A 22,977-nucleotide genomic window follows, 5' to 3' on the forward strand; every position below is an offset into this window, starting at 1 on the left:
TTTCTGTAGGTATAATTTTTATTGTTGTTATTTAATTTTAACATCATTTTGAAAATGTTCTATGAAGTATTTCACTGCTAATGTCATGAGGTTGCATTGTATCTGTAGATTATTTTGTGTAATAGAAATATTTATTAATAATGCAAGTTCATGAATAATTATCTTAGTATGTATTACTTAATTTATATTATGTCCTTTATTGTAAAATGTATTCTTCTGAAAACCAATATGAATCTCACCAATATGATTTCTTTGATGGAAAGAAAAATTTGAAATGTTGTCAAAGCATATGTCACATGTTTCTGCTTTGTAGAGTTTCTTTCCAGTATGAATTATTTCATGTCTTTTAACAACTGAGGACTCATTAAAGGTTTTGCCATATTTTTCACCCTTATAGGGTTTCTCTTCAGTGTGGATTTTCTTATGTTTACTAAGATATGAATACTGGTTAAAGATTTTGCCACATTCTCCACATCTGTATACTTTCTCTCCTGTATGAATTCTCCTATGTCTCCTAAGGTATGAGGATAGGGTAAAGGCTTTGCCACAATTTTCACATTTGTAGGGTTTCTCTACAGTATGAATTCTTTTATGATTAGTAAGGTGTGATAATTGTTTAAAGTCTTTGCCACATTCTTCACATTTGTAGGGTTTCTCTCCAGTATGAATTCTTTTATGATTAGTAAGGTGTGATGATTGTTTAAAGTCTTTGCCACATTCTTCACATTTGTGGGGTTTCTCTCCAGTATGAATTCTCTCATGAATAGTAAGATTTGAGTAGTTGCTAAAGGCTTTATCACATTCTTCACATTTGTAGCGTTTCTCTCCTGTATGAATATTCTCATGTCGAGTAAGGTATGAGGATACGGTAAAGCCTTTCCCACATTCTTCACATTTGTAGGGTTTCTCTCCTGTATGAATTATCCTATGTCTAGTAAGGTATGAGGATCGAGTAAAGCCTTTGCCACATTCTTCACATCTGTAGGGTTTCTCTCCCGTATGAATTCTCCTATGTGCAGTAAGGTGTACGTGTCGGTTAAAAGCTCTGCCACATTCTTGACATCTGTAGGGTTTCTCTCCAGTGTGAATTCTCTTATGTCTAGTAAGGTACAAAGAAAGGGTAAACGCTTTGCCACATTCTTCACATTTGAAGGGTTTCTCTCCTGTATGAAATTTCTTATGATTAGTAAGGTTTAAAAAGTGTTTAAAAGCTTTGCCACATTCTTCACATTTGTAGTATTTCTCTCCTGTATGAATTGTCTTATGTCTAGTAAGGTGTGCGTGTTGGTTAAAAGCTCTGTCACATTCTTCACATTTGTAGGGTTTCTCTCCTGTATGAATTATCCTATGTCTAGTAAGGTGTGAGGATACGGTAAAGACTTTGCCACATTCTTCACATTTGTAGGGTTTCTCTCCAGTATGAATTCTTTTATGATTAGTAAGGTATGAGTACTGGTTAAAAGCTTTTCCACATTCCTGAAATTCATAAGAATTCTCTCTAATATGAATTCTTTTATGTTGACTTAGGTGTAAAAGCATGTAAAATGATTTGCCACATTTTTTACATTTGAAAGGTCTCTTTCCAGTAGGTCTTGTCTTCTGCCTATTTGAATTTAAGAATTTATGAAAGACTTTCACATGTTTATCATATTGAAATATTTTGCTTCCGTCAGTTTTCAAACACTGCTTTAGTTCATTATAACCTTCCTTGTACACATTAAACATCTTCCCACTTTTACGGCCTTTTCGTAACTGTAAATCCTTATGTCCACATTTTCCACTTTCTCTCAGAGTTACTTTTTGAAAAGAATCTTTTATTCGCAGCCTTGGCCAAAGGTCTTGGCCAAAATGAGAACATAGAACTGAAATAAATAAAAATAACAAATTACTTAACCTTACTAGGCTCAGATAAATATACATTACAATTCTAAACGGTAACATTATTATTATTATTATTTTTTTTTTTTCAGATGGAGTTTCACTCTCGTTACCCAGGCTGGAGTGCAATGGCACGATCTCACTTCACCGCAACCTCCGCCTCCTGGGTTCAGGCAATTTTCCTGCCTCAGCCTCCTGAGTAGCTGGGATGAGAGGCACACGCCACCACACCCAGCTAATTTACCTGTAACATTATAAAAACTACATAAACAAGATAGTATATAAAAATACAAGAGGCCCTAGTTTTTTTATAGACATTTATATGTAATAAAAACTAACCAAAATACATCTGAGAGAAAATGATAAATGAGCTACGTGTTTCAAGTGCCCCAAGTGAGCACTAAAGCTACATAAAAGGAGGAAATAAAAGGAGAAGGAAGAATCTGTTACATTTACCCAGCACTAGTCTTAATTTTTTTTTCTGTTCGCTGCCCCTCCCCCCACGGTCCCTTAAATTTTAAGTAAAAAGCAAAAAACTATAGACAAGGCGGGCATGGTGGCTCACACCTGCAATCCAAGTGCTTTGGAGGCCAATGTAGGCAAATCACCTGAGGTCAGGAGTTCAAGTTCAGCCAGACCAACATGGTGAAACCTTGTGTTTATAAAAAAAAAAAAAAAAAAGAAAGAAAAGAAAATTTCATACAAAACACACTTTAAGAATATGTCTGAGACTCTCAGAATCTCTGACCTGGACAATTGTTCCAAGTAGGTCAGGAGAAAGCCATATTATAAAGATGCCAGGAGAAATTCATATTATAAAGATTCAAACAGGTTAACTTTTTTAATGTTCAAATTTTAATAAAAGATTACAACATTAAAATAAGGCAATGTTGTTTCAACAAAAATATAAAATTTTCAGAAAGATTAAAAATTGATGTATAATTTTAACAACTGAAAATAAATTTAAATAATACTCAACTGAACTGTGAGCACAGAGAAGTATAGAAAATTAGAAAACTGAAAATAACAAAAATATAGAAAATATTAGAAAACCAAGTCAGGCACAGTGGCTTTGGCCTATAATCCCATCACTTTGGGAGGCCAAGGCGGGCATATCACGAGATCAGGAGATGGAGACTATCTTGGCCAACATGGTGAAACATTGTCTTTAATAAAAATCCACAAATTAGCTTGGTGTGGTGGCAGGGGCCTATAATTTCAGCTGCTTGAGAGGGCAAGGTAAGAGAATCGCTTGAACCAGGGAGGCAGAGATTGCAGTGAGCCAAGATTGCACTACTGCACTCCAGCCTTGTAATAGAGCAAGACTTAATTTAAAAAATGAAAAAAGAAAGAAAAACACAAAAGAGGTAAAAATATAAACAGGAGTAAGAGAAAACCCTTTTAAAAAATGATACAAAGAAGCTCAACAAACTAGGATACAGACTAACATGTTTATATCAAACAGATCTGTAAGCACAATTTTAAAAGTCAGAGAAAAGAGGATCTTGGAAGCTGCAAGGTAAAACTGACGAGTCGGCCGGGTATGGTAGAGCCCATGCATGTAAACCCAGCGTGTCGGAAGAACGAGGCAGGTGGATCACCTGTGGTCAGTAGCTTAAGACCAGCCTAACCAACATGAGAAAATTCCATCTCTATTAAAAACACAAACTTAGCCAGGAGTGGTGGTGTATCCCTGTAATCCTGGCAACCAAGGCTAAGGCAGGAGAAATGCTTGAACTCAGGAGGCAGAGGTTGCAGTGAGCCAAAATTCTTCCATTGCACACCAACCTGGGTAACAAGAGCAAAACTCCACTCCACAAAAAATAAAAATAAAAACAATTTAAAAATGTTCCAATACATGGAAATAAAACAACACGCTCATCAGCATGCTCCTGTCCAAAGATGGAAATAATATTTTTTAAATGCTCATAATGCTCAATGTACTGTACAGGTTTAATGAAATGTTTTTGAAATTTTTTTTCCATTTTTGAGGAAATAGAAATAGCAACCTCAAAAATATGCGGAATCTTAAGAGACAATGAAGTACACAACAGTCTTCCAAAGAAGAAACAATGATAAAGGCATTACAGTTTCAGATTTGCAAACACACTACAGGCCAGGCACAGTGTGCATACCTGTAATCCCAGCACTTTGGGTGGCTTAGGTGGGTGGATCACCTGAGGTTGGGAGTTCAAGAACAGCCTGGCCAACACGCTAAAATTTTGACTCTACTAAAAATTCAAAAAAATAAGTTGAGCATAGTGATGGGCACTTGTAATCAAAGCCATTTGGGAGACTGAGGCATGAAAATTGCTTGAACCCAAAAGACAGAGGTTGCAGTAAGCCAGGATGACACAACTGCACTGCAGCCTGGATGATGGGATGAGACTAACTCTTAGAGAAAAAAAAGAAAAAGAAAGAAAGAAAGAAAAACTCATTACAAAGCTACAGAATGAAAAGAATATGGGGGTAGAGCACAGTCATTCATGCCTGTAATCCCAACACTTTTGGAGGTGAAGACAGGAGAATCATTTTAAAGTCAGGAGTTTGAAACCAGCCTGGTCAACATGGTGAAACGCCCTATCTCCTAAATAGACAACAATTTGCCAAGCATGCTGGCAGATGCCTATAATCCCAGCTTCTCAACTGGCTAGGGCAGGAAAATCACTTGAGCCCAAAAGGCAGAGGTTGCAGTTAGCAACAATCATGCCATTCATTCCACTCCAGCCTGGGTGACAAGAGTAAAACTCTGTCTAAAAAGGAAAAAAAAAGAAAAAGAAAAAGAAAGACATAAAAAAAACACAATTCAGCATGGCACGGTGGCTCATACCTATAATCCCAGCACTTTGGGAGGCCGAGGCGGGTGGATCACGAGGTCGAAAAATCAAGACCATCCTGGTCAACAAGGTGAAACCCCGTCTCTACTAAAAATACAAAAATTAGCTGGGCATGGTGGCACACGCCTGTAGTCCCAGTTACTCGGGAGGCTAAGGCAGGAGAATTGCTTGAACCCAGGAGGTGGAGGTTGTGGTGAGCCAAGATCATGCCATATCACTCCAGTCTGGGTCACAACAGCGAGACTCCGTCTCAAAAAAAAAAAAAAGAACAGTCTGAGAAACACTGACTCTGCATATTAAACAGAACGTGGTGCTGGACAGCATAATGAAACCCTACATAAATACAAAGCCCTCTATTAAATGTAAATATACAGAAACACATAGAATGTTTTACTATCATAATGGCGGTGCATAAAATCCTTAAAGCACAAAGACTAATCACATCATAAAACAAGATCAACAAGTCTCCAAAATAACCAGTTAGCACCATAAAGACAAAGTCACACACAACAATATTAAAATTTAATGTAAATGGGCTAAGTGCCCCAATTAAAAGACACAGAATGGCAAGCTAAATAGAGTCAAGACTCATTGGTGTGCTTTATTCAAGAGACCCAACACATATGCAAAGACACACATAAGCTCAAAATAAAGAAAAGGGGAAATTTTACAAATAAAATAAAATAAGAAACAAAGCAAGGTTTGCAATCACAGTTTCTGACGAAACAGACTTTAAACCAACAAAAATTAAAAAAAGACAAGAGTACCCGGGCGCGGTGGCTCACGCCTATAATCCCAGCACTTTGGGAGGCCAAGGCAGGTCGATCACGAGGTCAAGAGATCGAGACCATCCTGGTCAACAAACTGAAACCTCATCTCTACTAAAAGTACAAAAATAAGCTGGGCATGGTGCTGCGTGCCTGTAGTCCGAGCTACTCGGGAGGCTGAGGCAGGAGAATCGCTTGAACCTAGAAGGCCGAAGTTGCGGTGAACCGAGATTGTGCCATTGCACTCCAGTTTAGGTAATAAGAGCGAAACTCCATCTCAAATAAAGAAAGAAAACACATTATTAGAGACCTACAAAAAGACTTCGCTCATACAATAATAGTGAGAGATTTTAACATCTTACTGCCAATAATAGATAATTAAGAAATAAAAGTAGCAAGAAAATTCAGGACTCGAACTCAGCTCTGAGACAAGTGGACCTGACTGAAATCTACAGGCCTCTTCAGCCAAAAACAACAAAATACACATTCTTCTCAGTGCCACATAGCACTTATTCTTAAATTGATCACATAATTGGAGGTAAAACACTTCTCAGAAATGCAAAAGGACTGAAATCATAACAATCTCTCACAGCGCAGTGCGATCAAATTAGCACTCACAACTAATGCTACATGTCGTGGCTCAAGCCTGTAATCCTAGCATTTTGGAAGGTGGAGGCAGGTGGATCACGAGGTCAGGAGATCGAGACCATCCTGGCTAACATGGTGAAACCTCATCTCTACTAAAAATACAAAAAATTGGCCAGGCGGGTGACATGTGCCTTTAGCCAGCTACGCAAGAGGCTGAGGCAGTTGAATTGTTTAAACCCAGGGGCAGAGGTTGTACTGAGCCAAGATCTCACCACCGCATGCCAACCTGGATGACAGAGTAAGACACTGTCTAAAAACAAAAAAACAAAACCTCCTTTCCAAGCGTGGCGGCTCACATCTGTATCTCAGCACTTCGGGAGGCCAAAGTGGGCAGGTCACGAGGTCAGGAGCTTGAGGACCAGCCTGGGAAACATGATGAAACCCCGTCTCTACTAAATATACATAAATTAGCCGGGGGTGGTGGTGAATGCCTGTAATCCCTGCTACCTGGGAGGCTGAGGCAAAAGAATCACTTGAAACTGGAAGACAGAGGTTGCAATGAGCCTGGATTGTGCCCCTACAGTCCAGACTACTTGAAAGAGTGAAAATTTGTCTTCAAAAAACAACAAAATAACAAAAAACATTCACAACCACAAAACCACATGGAACTTGAACAACCTGCTCCTGAATGACTTCTGGGTAAACAATGAAATTAAATCAGAAATCATGAAAATCTTTGAAACCAATGAGAAAGATAGAAAAGGTGGGACTTTTCCTTAATTTACTCTATGAGGTCAGCATCATTCTGATAACAAAACGTGACAAAGATATTACAAATAAAGAAAACTTAAAGCCAATCATCTCTAATAAACATTCATGCAAACATTCTCAATAAAATAAACAATTAACTCAAGGTGAATTATAGACTTAAATGTGAAACCCAAAAGTATAAGAACCCTAAAACAAACTCTAGGCAATACCATTCAACACAGGTAAGAGCCAAGATTTCATAATGAAAACTCCGAAAGCATTTGCAACACAAGGAAACATTGATAAATGGGATCTAATTAAGCTAAAGAGCTTCTTCACAGCAAAAGAAACTGTCATCAGAGTGAACAAACAAGCTATAGGATAAAATAACATTTTTGCAACCTATCCAGTTAACAAAGATTAATATCCAGAGTCTACAGCAAACTTGAACAACTTTGCAAAAATAAAACAACTCTATTTAGAAGTGGGCAAAGTCAGGTGCGGTGGCTCACGCCTGTAATTCCAGCACTTTGGGAGGCTGAGGTGTGTGGATCACGAGGTCAAGAGATTGAGACCATCCTGGTAAACAAAGTGAAACCGTCTCTACTAAAAATACCAAAATTGGCTGGGCATGGTGGTGTGCGCCTGTAGTCCCAGCTACTCAGGAGGCTGAGGCAGGAGAATTGCTTGAACCCAGGAGGCGGAGGTTGCGGTGAGCCGAGATTGTGCCATTGCACTCCAGCCTGGGCTACAACAGTGAAACTCCAGCTCAAGAAAAAAAACAAACGAAAAAGTGGGCAAAGAACACGAAGAGACGCTTCTCAAAAGAAGACATGTGGCCAAAAAACATGAAAAAAAGCTCAACATTGGTGATCATTAGACAAATGCAAATCAAAATCAGAATGAGATACCATCTCACAGCAGTCAAAATGGTGACTACTAAAAAGCCAAGAACAACAGATGCTGGTGACGCTGTGGAGGACACACAAATGCTTTTACACTGTTCGTGGAAATGTGAAGACACTATGGCGGCTCCTCAAAGACCTAAAAGCAGACAGACCATTTGACCCAGCAATCTCATTACTAGATATAAACCCCAGAAATATAAATTATTCCATTATAAAGATACGTGGATGTGTATGTTCATTGCAGCACTATTCACAACAGCAAAGACTTGGAATTAATCCAAATGCCCATCAATGATAGACTGCATTAAGAAAATGTGGAACATATACACCATAGGATACTATGCAGCCATAAAAAAAAAGATAGTGTACTTTCAGAAATATGGATAAAGCTGGAAACCATTATCCTTAGTAAACTAATGCAGGAACAGAAAACCGAACAGCAAATGCTCTCACTTATCAGTGGAACCCGAACAGTAAGAACACACAGACATATAAAGGGGAACAACATACACTGGGGCCTGTTGTGGGAGAGAGAGAGAGAATCAGGATATTTAGGTAATGCATGCAGGGCTTAATACCTAGGTGATGAATTGACAGGTACTGTAAACCACCATGGCACACGTTTACCTATAATAAACCTGCATGTCCTGCACATATATCCCAGAATGTAAAATAAAATAGAAGAAAAAATAAACCGGCCGGGCATGGTGGCTCACGCCTATAATCACAGCACTTTGGGAGGCCGAGGCGGGTGGATCACGAGGTCAAGAGATCGAGACCTTCCTGGTCTACAAGGTGAAACCTTATCTCTACTAAAAATACAAAAATTAGCTTGGCATGGTGGTACGCGCCTGTAGTCCCAGGTATTCGGGAGACTGAGGCAGGAGAATTGCTTGAACCCAGAAGGCAGAGATTGTGGTGAGCCGAGATCGCAATAATACCAATACTGGTAATGGTAAATTCACTTATTTAAACAACTATTTTAAGCACATGTTAATTAAACTATTTGAATAAGAAATGTAATCTCAGGACTTTGGGAGGTCAAAGAGGGCTGAACACTTTAACTCAGGAGTCTGAAACCAGACTGGACAACATGACAAAAACCTCTCTCTACCAAAAAACTTGCTGGGCATAATGACACTATTTTTTTCTTTTTTTTTGAGATGCAGTCTCATTCTGGTCACTGAGGCTCAAGTACACTGGTATGATCTCAGCTCACTGCAACCTCTGCCTCCTGGGTTCAAGCTATTTTTCTACCTCATTCTTCCAAGTAGCTGGGATGACAGGCACGCATCACTACGCCTGGCTAATTTTTGAATTTTTAGTAGAGACGAGGTCTCACCATTTGGCCAGGCTGGTCTTGAACATCTGACCTCAGGGTGATCCACCTGCCTTAGCCTTCCAAATTGCTGGGGTTACGAGCCTGAGCTACTGCGCCCAGACCCTGATGACACATATTTGCAACCCAGCTACTCAAGAAGCTGGAATGAGATCATGTGAGTTTGGGAGGTTGAGGCCAAAGTGAGCTGTGATCATTCCACTGCAAATCAGTCTAGTTGACACAGTGAGGTTTTTTTTTCATTTAATTTTTACAAGAGGTCTCGCCTTGTCACCCAGGCTGGAGTGCAATGGCGGGATCTCAGGTCATGGCAACCTCTACCTCCTAGGTTCAAGCAATTGTCCTGCCTCAGCCTCTTGAGATGCTAGAATTACACAGGTATGGACAGGCACGGTGGCTCACGCCTGTAATCCTAGCACTTTGGGAGGCCAAGGTAGGTGGATCACCTGAGGTCAGGAGGTCAAGAACAGCCTGGCCATCACAGTGAAACCCCATCTTAAAAAAAAATTACACCGGTGTGTGCCACCACATCGGCTTATTTTTTGTATCTCTAGTAGAGATGGGGTTTCACCATGTTGGTCAGGCTGGTCCCAAACCCCTGACATCATGATCCACCCACCTCCGCCTACTAAAGTGATGGGATTACAGAAAGTGTGAGGTGAAGAAGCCAGGTTCTTTTAATGAACCTGCTCTCATTTTAATTAATGGAGTGAAAACTTTCTGATTATCAAACAGATGTTGCCAAGGCATTTATGAGGAACTTGCCTCCATGACCTAAACACTTCCCACCAGGTTCCACATCCAAAACTGACTTAGGATTACATTGTAGCATCAGGTTTGCAGAACACGGACTTCCAAACCATACCATAGACCAACTAGGCTTCACAGACATGTACAAAACTTTCCACTCAAAAGCCAAAGAATACGCAATATTCTTCATTGCACTAGATGTATTCTGTTACAAAATATAGCAAGTCTTATTAAAGAATACCAGCTGGGGTAGTGGCTAATACCTATAATCATAACAATTTGGAAGATGAAAGTGAGGGAATTACTTGGCGCCAGAAGTTTGAGACCAGCCTAAATAACAGTGAGACCTTGTCCCTACCAATAATTAAAAAATCAGCAAGGCATGGTTATGCATGTCGGTAGTCTCAGCTACTTGGGAGGCTTAGGTAAAAAGATCGTGTGAATCAGGAAGGCTGAGGCTTTAGTGAGCCAAAATTATGCCACTATACTGCACCCTGGGTGACAAGTTTGATCCTTTCTCAAAATAACAACAACAAATAATTTAAGACCAAAATCATACACTGTGTGTTTCCTACCAAAACTAAATGAAACTAAAAATTAAAAGCAAAAGAAAAGTGGCAAATCTAAGAATAAATAAAAATAAAACACACAGGGTGAGTGTGGTGGCTCACACCTGTAATACTGGCATTTTGGGAGGCTGGCAGGAGGATTGCTTGAGCCCAGGAGTTTAAAATTAGCCTGGGCTAGGCTGGGTGCAGTGGCTCAAGCCTGTAATGTAATCACTTTAAGAAACTGAGGCAGGCCAGCAGTTTGAAACCAGCCTGGCCAATATGGCGAAGCCCTGTCTCTACTAAAAATAGAAAACTTAGCTCGGTGTAGTGGCGCAAGCCTGTAGTCCCACCTACTTTTGGAAAACTGAGGCAAAATAATCGCTTCAACTTAAAAGGCAGAAGGTCGAGTGATCCAAGATTGCACCACTACACTCCAACCTGGGTAACAGAGCGAGACTGCGTCTAAAAAAAAAAAACAAAGGGGAAATGGAGACTGCAAACCACCATGGCATGTGTGTGCCTATGCAATAACCCTGCAGGATGTGCACATGTACCCCAGAGTTTAAAGTACAATTTGTTAAAAAAGGAAAAAATAAAACAAAATAATTAAAAAAAAAAAAGGCCTGGCACGGTGGCTCAGGCCTGTAATCCCAGCACTTTGGGAGGCCAAGACGGGTGGATCACGAAGCCAGTAGATCGAGATCATCCTGGTCAACATGGTGAAACCCCGTCTCTACTAAAAATACAAAAAATTAGCTGGGCCTGGTGGCGCGTGCCTGTAATCCCAGCTACTCAGGAGGCTGAGGCAGGAGAATTGCCTGAACCCAGGAGGCAGAGGTTGTGATGAGCCGAGATCGCACCATTACACTTCAGCCTGGGTAACAAAAGGGAAACTCCGTCTCAAAAAAAAAAAAAAAAAAAAAAAAAAAACACATAAATTACCCTGGGCAATACAGAAAAGCTGTCTCCTAAAAAAGAAAGAAAACTGAAACACACGCTTCATCATATACTTGCTCAAGAATCAAACAATTTAATTGTGTTAAAATGTCAATACAACCTACAGTGGTGAACAACTTAAATATCATCTATAAAAATCACAATAGCCAGAATGCCGTGGCTCCTGCCTATAATCCCAGCACCTCGAGAGCCTGAGGCAGGCAGATCATGAGGTCAGGAGTTTGAGACCAGATTGTCATTAGTAATAATACAAAAATTAGCTGGGTGTGGTGTCAGGCACCTGTAATCCCAGCTACTCGGGAGTCTGAGGGAGGAGAATTGCTTGAAACCAAAACTCAAAGGTTGCAGTAAGCCAAGATTGTACCAATGCACTCCAACATGGATGAAGAACAAAATTCCATCAAAAATAAACAAGCAAATAGATAAATAAATCACAATACCACAGTTTTATTACAGAAATATGGTTTCACATTTTATTTTTTTTTTAATTAATTTTTTTTGAGACGGAGTTTCGCTGTTGTTACCCAGACTGGAGTGCAATGGCAACATCTCGGCTCACCGCAACCTCCGCCTTCTGGGTTCAGGCAGTTCTCCCGCCTCAGCCTCCCGAGTAGCTGGGACTACAGGCATGCACCACCATGCCCAGCTAATTTTTGTATTTTTAGTAGAGACGAGGTTTCACCTTGTTGTCCAGGATGGTCTCAATCTCTTGACCTCGTGATCCACCCGCCTCGGCCTCCCAAAGTGCTGGGATTACTGGCGTGAGCCACTGCGCCCGGCCTTGTTTAACATTTTAAAACTTGATTATAAACTATATCTGGCAAAACATCCATGAAGAAGAAAAAAGAGACATTATACCTTTTGATTTTAAAACATATTAAAAGCTATAGTAACCAAAACAGTGTGATACTGGCACAAAGGAAGATAAAAGAATGAAAGAACAGAATAAAGGACCCAGAAATAAAGCCTTCTGTATATGATTACATGATCTTTCCTAAAGTTGCTATGAGCACACAATAAAGATGATCTTCTCAAAAAGTGTTAAAAACTGAACATCGACATAATTTAGAAAATAGATTATTTTAAAAAACCAAATCTCTTATAAAATAGAATAGAATTAAAATAGTGAATTTCTAACAATTTAACCAAAGAGGCAAGAAATCTTTACAATGAAAGATATAAATCAATAAAAGAGGCCGGGTGAGGTGGCTCACCCCTGTACTCCCAGCACTTTGGGAGGTTGAGGCGGCAAAGGGGGATTGTCTGAAGTCAGGAGTTTAAGAATAGCCTGGCCTACATGGTGAAACCCCATCTCTACTAAAAATACAAAAAATTAGCTAGAGGGGTAGCAGGTGCCTGTAATCCCAGCTACCCAGGAGGCTGAGACAGAAGAATGGCTTGAACCTGGGAGGTGGAGATTGCAGCAAGCCAAGATTGCACCACTGCACTTCAGTCTGGGCTACAAGAGTGAAACTCTGTCTCAAAAAAAACCAATCAATAAAAGAAATTAGAGAAGACATACATTTTAAAATATTTCATATTTATGCAAAGAATAAATATTGTTCAAGTACCATGTTCTCTAAAGTAATCTATATATTCAACAAACGTCCTATCAAAATTCCAGTGGCATTGTTTTCACAGCAATAAAAACTACATTTCTAAAATTTACAAGAAACTACAATAAGCTTCAAATAGCCATAGCAATCCTAAGGAAAACAACAATGCAAAGGGGCACTTATAATTTATACTTTCTAATTTCAAACTATATTTCAAGAATATAGTAATAAAAACCGGATGGAATGTGCAGAAAATTAACATAAAAACCCATAGAGGCTGGGCATGGTGGCTTATGCTGTAATTCCAGCAATTTGGGAGGCCGAGGTGGGTGGATCACCTGAGGTCAGGAGTTCAAGACCGACCTGATCAACATGGAAAAACCCCATCTATTAAAAATACAAAATCAGCCAAACATTGCGGCACATGCCTGTAATCCCAGCTACTTGAGAGGCTTAGGCAGAAGAATCTCTTGAACCTAGGAGGCAAAAGCTATGGTGAGCTGAGGTTGCTTTGCTGCACTCCAGCCTGGGTGACAGAGGGAGACTTCGTCTCAAAACCAAAACAAAACAAAACAAAAAAAACCAGACCACTATGAGTACACCATTTAGACATCATACAAAAAGAGAACTAAAAAATAAAGTTTCTCAAAATCATGCAGATATCTCTATGATACCACAAAATGATAAGAAAGCAGTCAGATTGTATAGTGTTTTATATGCCATGAACAGGATTTTGGCTCTCACTGTGAAGTTGAAGGAAGATCAATGTAGCAAAAGTAGACTCATTTGAGAATTTGAAAGCATAAGAGAGAAGATGGCCCTATGTGAGAACAACAACAAAACAAGCAAACACCTCAGGCTTCCCAGAAACTATTTGCTTTGGAACACAGCTTCCCAAATCACACTGTAGGGACTGGCTGGCTTTTTTCTTTTTTTTATCTTCCAACTTTTCAACTATGTCAACTGTTTTATTTACTCTCACCTACCTGGGGGTGTGGCTGCCATACTGTGTCTCTTCATATTCCAGGGATCTTTTCCTTGCTGCAGACAGGTGATCAGATCTGCCTTAGAGACAGCAATACCTGCTTTATAAAAAATAAATTACATGAATCTTTCTCAGATTCTCTAATTACCAACCTCTACCGTGCTTAGTAAAGAGATGTCATAGAATATTCTAGAAAATAATCCCAAAATACTATTTAATGACAGAAAGTTCTTAACATTTAGAAAATATTTTAAACTAGTAGGTTCTTAATGTCACTAGCAAGTACTTATGAGTCAAAAAGTAGTGGTGGCAAGCCGATTTTTACATGGGGGCGACAATATTTTATACCACGAAATTTCTGAAATTATTACTCCTCTGCAGTGAAGGATACAGACCAACTCAGGAATGTAAAAGGTTCAGGGCAAGATAAACCATCTCGAAGAAGTTTTTTTCTACATGAACAATTCCTCAAGACTTTTTGAAAACAGGGATTAGAAATTAATTTATGGAAAGCATAAATTACCAAAAATTATTATATAAAAATAGAGAAATGAAACCTTTAGGGTATATGAGGAATTGTGTATTAAAGTTATTCTCACCCAAGAAGACCAGGTTCCTGTAGTTCTCTAACATCACTTTTCTATACAAATCCTGCTGAGCAGTGTCCAGGCATTGCCACTCCTCCAGAGAGAATTCTATGGCCACATCCCTAAACGTCAACGGCCCCTGAAAAACACAAACACACACACATGCACACACACACAGATTTCCAAGTGTCCATGGGCAGAATTTATCATTTAAGGTTAAATAAGAGAGTAAAGAAAATTGGTTCAGACTCATAGGAATGAATGAAATTATCTAACAATTTTTAACAAAAAAATATTCTCTAATGTATTCTCTAACTCTGAGAGAAGAGACTGGTATAAGCTTCACAAAGCCAGTGTGTATGTATACATATATGAATGCTACTTTCATGAATAATAATGTATAAAACTAAAGGCATAAACACAAACGTACATTTTTAGTTCTGTATTTGCACCACAAAGAATGAACTGTCCATACGCTTCAAACTAAAAAGACATGTTGAGTTATAAGGCACCTCTTAAGACTCGGTGAGGTGGCTCATGCCTGTAATCCCAGCACTTTGGGGACCAAGGCAGGCGGATCATGAGGTCAAGAGTTCGAGACTAGACTGGCCAGCATTATGAAACCCTGTCTCGGCCGGGCGCGATGGCTCATGCCTATAATCCAAGCACTTCCGGAGGCCGAGGCGGGTGGATGACGAGGTCAAGAGATCGGGACCATCCTGGTCAACAAGGTGAAACCCCGTCTCTACTAAAAATACAAAAAATTAGCTAAGCATCGTGGCGCGCGGCTGTAGTCCCAGCTATTCAGGAGGCTGAGGCAGGAAAATTGCTTGAACTCAGGAGGCGGAGGTTGCGGTGAGCCGAGATCGCGCCACTACACTCCAACCTGGGTAACAAGAGCAAAACTCCGTCTCAAAAAAAAAAAAAAGCGTCTCTACTAAAAATACAAAAAAATTAGCAGGCATGGTGGCAAGTGGCTGTAGTCCCAGCTACTCAACACTGCACCCCAGCCTGGGTGACAAAGCAAGACTCAATCTAAAAATAAAAAAAATTTAAAAACCACCTCTTAAATTTTAATATGTAAAATAAACTGAAGATCTTGTGCAGATTTTTTTTTAAGAAGACACGAAATAAAGTCTGAGTCTCTGAATTTTTAACAATCTCACTAGCAATACCAATCTGCTTGGCCCAAAAAGAATATTTTCCCAAACATCCAGTAAGTGGAAAAGCCTGTGTTTTATCCAGTTTTTTGATCTGTAAACAAAGAACAAAAGACTCTTCATTTTCTAAAGACTGAGATAATAAAAAGAAAACCTATGAAAAAAAGGCAGCTACCGGATTAAATGTGATAGTTTATGCACAGCTCTTCTTTATCTACATAAATAAAGATAGTTAATAATGAGAAGAAAAATAAGTAACTCTATAGTGAAATAAATATTTCAGAGCTCTTTAAGTCAATTTTAAAATGAACTGCACTAGGACAACGTTTGATGATGTGCTGATGCACAGAGAAGAACACAACATCACTGCTGAGATATTGCCCCTAAAAAAGTAAATTATACTTGCCGGGCGCGGTGGCTCACACCTGTAATCGCAGCACTTTGGGAGGCTGAGGCGGGTGGATCACGAGGGCAAGAGATCAAGACCATCCCGGTCAACATGGTGAAACCCCGTCTCTACTAAAGATAGAAAAAATTACCTGGGTGTGGTGGCGCGTGCCTGTAATCCCAGCTACTCAGGAGGCTGAGGCAGGAGAATTGCCTGAACCCAGGAGGCGGAGGTTGCAGTGAGCCGAGATCACGCCATTGCACTCCAGCCTGGGTAACAAGAGCGAAACTCCGTCTCAAAAAAAAAAAGGTAAATTATAGTCTGAATTTAACCATAAAGAGAAATCAGTTTCATGCAGAGTTCAAGATCTAGTATTAAGGGTTAGGGGGGCAAAAAAAAAAAACAAAAAAAAATGCAGTGTCTTCTATGTTCTGTAATGTTTAATAACAACTTAAAGTAGTCTTTCTTTATCACTTTAGAGAGCAGGTATCACTTTTTTTTTTTTTTGAGACAGAGTTTCGCTCTTGTTACCCAGGCTGGAGAGCAATGGCGCAATCTCGGCTCACCGCAATCTCCGCCTTCTGGGTTCAGGCAATTCTCCTGCCTCAGCCTCCTGAGTAGCTGGGATTACAGGCACGCGTCACCACGCCCAGCTAATTTTTTATATTTTTAGTAGAGACGGGGTTTCACCATGTTGACCAGGATGGTCTCGATCTCTTGACCTCGTGATCCACCCGCCTCCGCCTCCGCCTCCGCCTCCGCCTCCGCCTCCCCAAGTGCTGGGATTACAGGCGTGAGCCACCGCACCCATCAAGAATAGCATCATTCTGATACCAAAACCTGGCAGAGAGGAAAAACAAAAAACTTCAGGCCAATATCCTTGAGGAACACTGAAGAAAATATTCTCAACAAAATACCGGCAAACCAAATCCACAAGAATATGAAAAAGCTCATCCAGTGTGATCAAGTAGACTGCATCTCTGAGATGCGAGATTGTTTCAACATACAAAAATTAATAAATGTAATTCATCACATAACAGAACTAAAAAGAAAACCATAATATTATCTTAATAGATGCTAAAAAAAAAGCTTTCAATAAAATTTAACATCCTTCATGTTTAAAACCCTCAACAAACTAGGCATTAAGGGTACATACTTCAAAATAATCAGTCATCTATGACAAACTTACAACCAAAATATTGAACGTACACAAGCTGGAAGCATTTTCTCCTTGAAAACTGGCACAAGACAAGGATGTCTGCTCTCAAAACTCCTATTCAGCATACGATTGGAAGTCCTGGCCAGAGCAATCAGGGAAAAGATGAAAATAAAAGGCATCCAAGCTGGGCACAGTGGCTCATGCCTGTAATCCCAGCACTTTGGGAGGCCGAGGCGGGTGGATCACGAGGTCAAGAGATCAACCATCATGGTCAACATGGTGAAACCCCGTCTCTACTAAAAATACAAAAAAATTAGCTGGGCATGGTGGCGCAGCCTGTAGTCCCAGCTACTTGGGAGGCTGAGGCAGGAGAATTGCTTGAACCCAGGAGGCGAAGGTTGCGTGAGCCGAGATCGCGCCATTGCACTCCAGCCTGGGTAACAAGAGCGAAACCCCGTCTCAAAAAAAAAAAAAGAAAATAAAACACATCCACTAGGAAGAGAGGAAGTCAAACTATCCCTTTGTGCAGATGAAAAGATTCTGTATCTTCAAAACCCTATAGTCTCAGCAGAATAGCTCTTTAAACTGATAAACAACTTCAGCAAAGTTTCAAGATGCCAAGTAAGTAGCATCCCTGAGGCGGAGGTTTCAGGGAGCCAAGATCGCCACTGAACTCATGCCCAGGCAACAGAGTGAGATTCTATCTCAAAAAAATAACTAATAAAGAAGTAGCATCCCTGTTCATCAACAGCATCCAGGCCAAAAGCCAAATCAAAAACATAATCTTATTCAAAATTACCACAAATGAATAGACCATGAATACAGCTAACTAAGGAGGTGAAAGATCTCTATGACAAGAATGACAAAACGCTGCTTGAAGAAGTCAGAGACGATGCAAACAGATGAAAAAAAAAAAAAGCAAACATTTATGCTCAAAGATAGAAAATATCAGTATTATTAAAATGGCCAAACTGCCCAAAGGCATTTACCAATTTATTGCTATTTCTATCAAACTACCAGAATCAGTGTTAACAAAACTAAAAAATAACTACTTTAAAATTTATATGGAGCCAAAATGAGCCTGAATAGCCAAGGCGATTTTAAACAAGAAGAACAAAGCTGGAGGCATTACATTACCCCACTTCAAACCACACTCACTAGAGGGCTACGGTAACCAAAGCAGCATGGTACTGGCACAAAAACAGACCCATAGACAAATAGTCTATGAGCAGAGAATAGAGAGCCCAGAAATAATGCCACACACCTCCAACCATCTGATCATTGACAAATCTGACAAGAGGAATGTGAGAAGAATTCCCTAGTTAATAAATGTGCTGGAATAGCTAGCTAGCACTATGTAGAAGATTGAAATTGTTTCCTCCCTGATAATATATATATAAATTAAATGAAGATAAAGACGTAAATGCAAAACTTAACATTATTTTTAAAATCTGGAAGATAAATAACCAAGAAAATACCCTTCTAAACATAGGAACGAGCAAAGATTTTCTGAGAAAGATAACAAAAGGAATTGCAACAAAAGCAAAAATTGACAAATGGAGCCTAATTAAACTAAAAAGCTTCTTCACAGCAAAGGAAACTATCAATGGAGTAAACAGATCACATACCAAATAAAAATAATTGCAAACTATGTTCCTGACAAAGGTTTAACATCCACAATTCATAAAGAAGTCTGCAAAACAAAAAAAAAAACTTTATTAAAAAGCATAAAACATGAACAGATGTTTTTCACCAAAAGAAAGACAAACATGTGGCTAACAAGCATGTGTAAAACATGCTTACCACTAATTCCTAGAGAAAAGAAAAAAAGAAAAAAGCCACAGTGAGACACCATCTCACACCAGTCAGCATGGCTGTTATTAGAAAGTCGATACCAGGCCGGCACAGTAATCCCAGCACTTCCGGAGGCCAAAGCCGGCAGATCACTGGAGGTCATGAGTTTGAGACCATCCTGGTCAAAATGGTGAAACTCCGTCTCTACTAAAAATACAAAAAGTTAGCTGGGCATGGTGGCGAGTGCCTGTAATCCCAGCTACTCAGGAGGCTGAGGCAGGAGAATTGCCTGAACCCAGGAGGTGGAGGTTGCGGTGAGCCAAGATAGCGCCATTGCACTCCAGCCTGGGTAACAAGAGCGAAACTCCGTCTCAAAAAAAAAAAAGAAAAGAAAAGAAAATCAGTTCCCTGTGGAGTCCAAAAACAAGCCGCAGGCAGGTCAACTGAGGTGTCTTCAGTCCCCGGATTTCTACTTTTAAAAAAACTAACTGAAGTGCATTTTTTAGTAAATTACTACATTAAAAGAAACAAAATCCAGCCTTAATCAACTACGAACTGCCAATTAACCATTAAATTTTCCCCCTTATATTACAAATGAAGAAACCACATAACTGTATCTAACCAATTCCTGAATTTGGTTTTCTTCATCACGCAGTTTGTAACAGTCTTTCCTTCAGTCCCCGCCCATGAAACACACATTACAAACCACAGCTGGGTGCTTGACAATTTTTGAATCACTCTGATTATTTTTAGGGTGACTCCCATACATTTTGAACAGAAGAAAAGAGGAGCTCGGAACCCCACGGACCAAAGCTCTTCACACTCGGAACCCGCACCCAGAGTCCGGATTCCCCCCGACGACCCTCTCTTGGTCCCCGCACAAACTGGGAGAGACGCGACGCTGCGGCTGCAGAGCCGCCCAGGGAGGGCTCCAAGCCAGGGCAGTCACTGCACAGGGAAGAGACAGGACGTCCGGGACTGGCGGTCAGAGCAGCCGCCATCTTATGGCTGAAGGGGACTGAGGCCGAGCTGGGCAAGAACTCCAGGAGCAGAGTGTGGAGCTGACTGCAGGGAGGCCAGAGTCCCCCCAACAGCCACTTCCCACCGGTTCTGGTTAGCCCCTTTCCCTCTCTCTGGAGTTTCCACCCGGCACTCTCACCATTTCTAGGCTTCCAGGGGGTCCCAGCTCCCAATACCTGCAGGTCACAGGGCCACAGAGAATAGACCTCTAAGAGTAGAGGACACAGAGGAGTAAAGACGAGACTTGAAGCTCCAGAAGCGAGAGATAAAGGCCCCGCCACATCCCGGAAGCCTTCCTGCCTGCTCCAGCTGCGTGCCTGATTGGTCGGTTCCAGCTCAGCGTCGCTAATTGGATAACGTTTAAAACCCCACCCTCTCAGGCCCTGAGTGACAGAAGATTCAATCAGATGCTGGATGAGTGAAGAAAAGGTGCCTAGGCTGCAGCCTTCTCAGGCAGGGCTTCCTTCCAAAGCTGAGCCCGGCCCACCACAGAGGATATTAGCCTTTAAGCTTGTGTGTAAAGTTATATGCATCTATAAATAATATTCTATATGGCTATTTACAAATGAAAAGAATATAATAACAATTATTTTAAAATTTTAGATTTTATGACCCTCCCAGCTTCTGGTTTTTGAGCAGTAAGGCTGAGATTTTAGAAGAGAGGCAATCCTCTGAAATAAAATGTGAGCCACAGGTGAATTTTAAACTTTCTAATATCCAAAGTTTAAGAAGGAACAAAGAACAGGTTGAATTCATTGTAACAATTTAGTTAACCCAATATGTCCATAATATTATCATTTTAATGTGTGAGAAATGTCTAATTATTATTATTATATTTTTTTTTTTTTTTGAGATGGAGTTTTGCTGTTGTTACCCAGACTGGAGTGCAATGGCACGATCTCGGCTCACCACAACCTCCGCCTTCTGGGTTCGAGGAGTTCTTCTGCCTCAGACTCCCGAGTAGCTGGGACTACAGGCATGCACCACCATGCCCAGCTAATTTTTGTATTTTTAGTAGAGACGGGGTACACCATGTTGACCAGGATGGTCTCGATCTCTTGACCTCGTGATCCACCTGCCTCAGCCTCCCAAAGTGCTGGGATTATAGGCGTGAGCCACCACGCCCAGCCAAGAAATGTGTAATCATTAATAAAGTATATAAATATTTGGAATTAAATCTTTGAAACTAACTCTGTATTTTACTTTTCTAGCACATGGCAGTTCAGACTAGGCCCATTCCAGGCACCCAGGAGCCACACATGGCCAATGGCTGCCACATTGAACTGCAGCTCTGATGTCAGGGAGGCGAAGGGCCCCAGCAGACCTTTTCTGCCAGAGGTGAAGCAGAGCCTCTCCCTACCAACATCTCTCTTCAGGTCTGAGGGTGGAACACATAGTGACCATAGAAAGAGCTGAGGGCAGCAAGAATAAAATAACCACAAGCAAAAAAAATACAAAAAATAAAATAAAATAACCGCAAGGACACCACTGCTGGCCACCTGTTGCTCACCATAGATCAGACAGAGAACAGAGGATGATGGTGCCACAGGAGAATAAAACTCTATGTCTTCAGTTCTGTCCATGCTCTTGACCTCCAATGTTTAGCTATGTAGAAAATAGATTAAAGGCAAACTTATTTTGTTATTCGGCCTTGGCCCAAATGGTCAGGCTGCGGTTATCTGTTCTCGTCTGTGGTGTGGGGGACCGTGTGAGTACAAGCAGCAATCACATGCATACATGGCTACCTGTATTTCTGCATTACTCAACGTTCTCTTACAAGACATCCAACTTTAATTCAGGGGAAAACATCAGTACCTACAGGGTGCCCACTGTTAGAAGGTAACTAGTAATCAACCTGTCGTTGAAGCCTGGCATTTTTTCTGCACTGGGTGCATGTATTAGTTAGCTATTGAAGTATAAGAAATCATACAAACTTACTAGTTCATAATTGAGATGGTCAGCCATTCAAGCTGAGCTGAGTGAGGCAATTCTTGTCTCAGCTGAGCTCCTTGAGACATGTATTATCAGCTGCTTGTTGATTAGCCAGCTGTGCTTCTGGGGGTAATCTCCCGCTTCTGGGGCTGTCAACAGGGGCACCTTGCTTCTTCTCCCCATGGTATCTTATTTTCCAGCTGGATAACATGGGTTTTATTCATGGAGATGGCAGCATTCTGAAAAACAGAAACATTCAAGACCATTTGTGCCCGGGCCCCAAATTAGCTCACTGTCATGTTCATAGTTTTCTACTATCCTGAACAAATAAGGCCAGTCAGATCTAGGGTTTGGAAAACAGAATCTGGATTTTGATCGAAGCAGCTGTAACAGCACCTGGCAATGGCATGGATACAGGAGGGATAAAAAATTGTCACCATTTTGCAATCAGTATCATTCTACCTTAGAACTCTTCCACATCAGGAAACTTGTGCAAAGACCCACAGATACTAAGTGTCTGGGCTGAGGCTCAGGGTTAACTCTGACACCAAAGCCCGTGCACCTCCATAGATAACACTACTAAAGTGGCTGCCCTGCCCTAGACCCTTGAAATCCTGGAGAGTGACATTTCTACAGAAGAAGCCAGATTCCTTTCAGATTTGTGTTCATGTAGTACTGTTTATCATTGGAAATGATCATCTCAAGAAATTGCAGAAGCACAAGCTGGCTCACATCTGTATTTAGAGCACTTTGGTAGGCTCAGATGAGAGAATTAGGTGAGCTCAGGAGTTCCAGTGCAGCCTGGGCGACATAATCAGATGCTGTTTTCTTGAAAAATAAAAATAAAGGCCAGGCACAGTGGCTCACGCCTGTAACCCCAGCACTTTGGGAGGCCAAGGAGGGCAGATGACAAGATCAAGAGATCAAGACCATCCTGGCCAACATAATGAAAGCCCATCTCTTTAAAAATAAATAAATTAATTAAATTAAATTAGATTAAAATAAATAGCCAGCCATGGTGGTGCATGTCTGTAGTCTAAGCTACTTAGGTGGCAGAGGCAGGAGGATTGC

At 40.6% G+C, this 22,977-nt stretch overlaps 1 protein-coding gene across 18 annotated transcripts; it reads right to left on the bottom strand.

The window, feature by feature from the left end:
* LOC100414881 (uncharacterized) lies at positions 1–22,140 on the bottom strand. Of its 18 annotated transcripts, none has more exons than XM_078362005.1 (5): positions 20,151–20,213; positions 16,039–16,129; positions 14,466–14,592; positions 13,868–13,963; positions 1–1,862 (listed from the first exon to the last, which is right to left on the bottom strand). In XM_078362005.1, the coding sequence occupies exons 3-5, from the start codon at positions 14,497–14,499 to the stop codon at positions 178–180; spliced, it is 1,815 nt and encodes a 604-aa protein (XP_078218131.1). In that variant the 5' UTR covers positions 14,500–14,592; positions 16,039–16,129; positions 20,151–20,213; the 3' UTR covers positions 1–177. The 18 variants fall into 18 exon arrangements, with proteins under 18 accessions (XP_078218131.1, XP_078218127.1, XP_078218126.1 ...); XM_078362001.1 differs by having other exon boundaries at positions 13,868–13,966; XM_078362000.1 differs by having other exon boundaries at positions 13,868–13,966; positions 16,039–16,132.
* Positions 22,141–22,977: the final 837 nt, after the last annotated feature.

Source organism: Callithrix jacchus, chromosome 22 (genome assembly GCF_049354715.1).
Source record: "Callithrix jacchus isolate 240 chromosome 22, calJac240_pri, whole genome shotgun sequence".
NCBI classification, from domain to species: domain Eukaryota; kingdom Metazoa; phylum Chordata; class Mammalia; order Primates; family Cebidae; genus Callithrix; species Callithrix jacchus.

Coding starts and splice junctions, on each gene's coding strand:
- LOC100414881 (XM_078361993.1), bottom strand. CDS start 21,939: ATGGCTGACCATCTCAATTATGAACTA. Junction 14,593..21,912: donor ACCATCTCAATTATGAACTA/GTAAGTTTGTAT, acceptor TGTGTTTTTCAG/GGGCCGTTGACGTTTAGGGA. Junction 1,863..13,867: donor TATGGCAGCCACACCCCCAG/GTAGGTGAGAGT, acceptor TATTTATTTCAG/TTCTATGTTCTCATTTTGGC.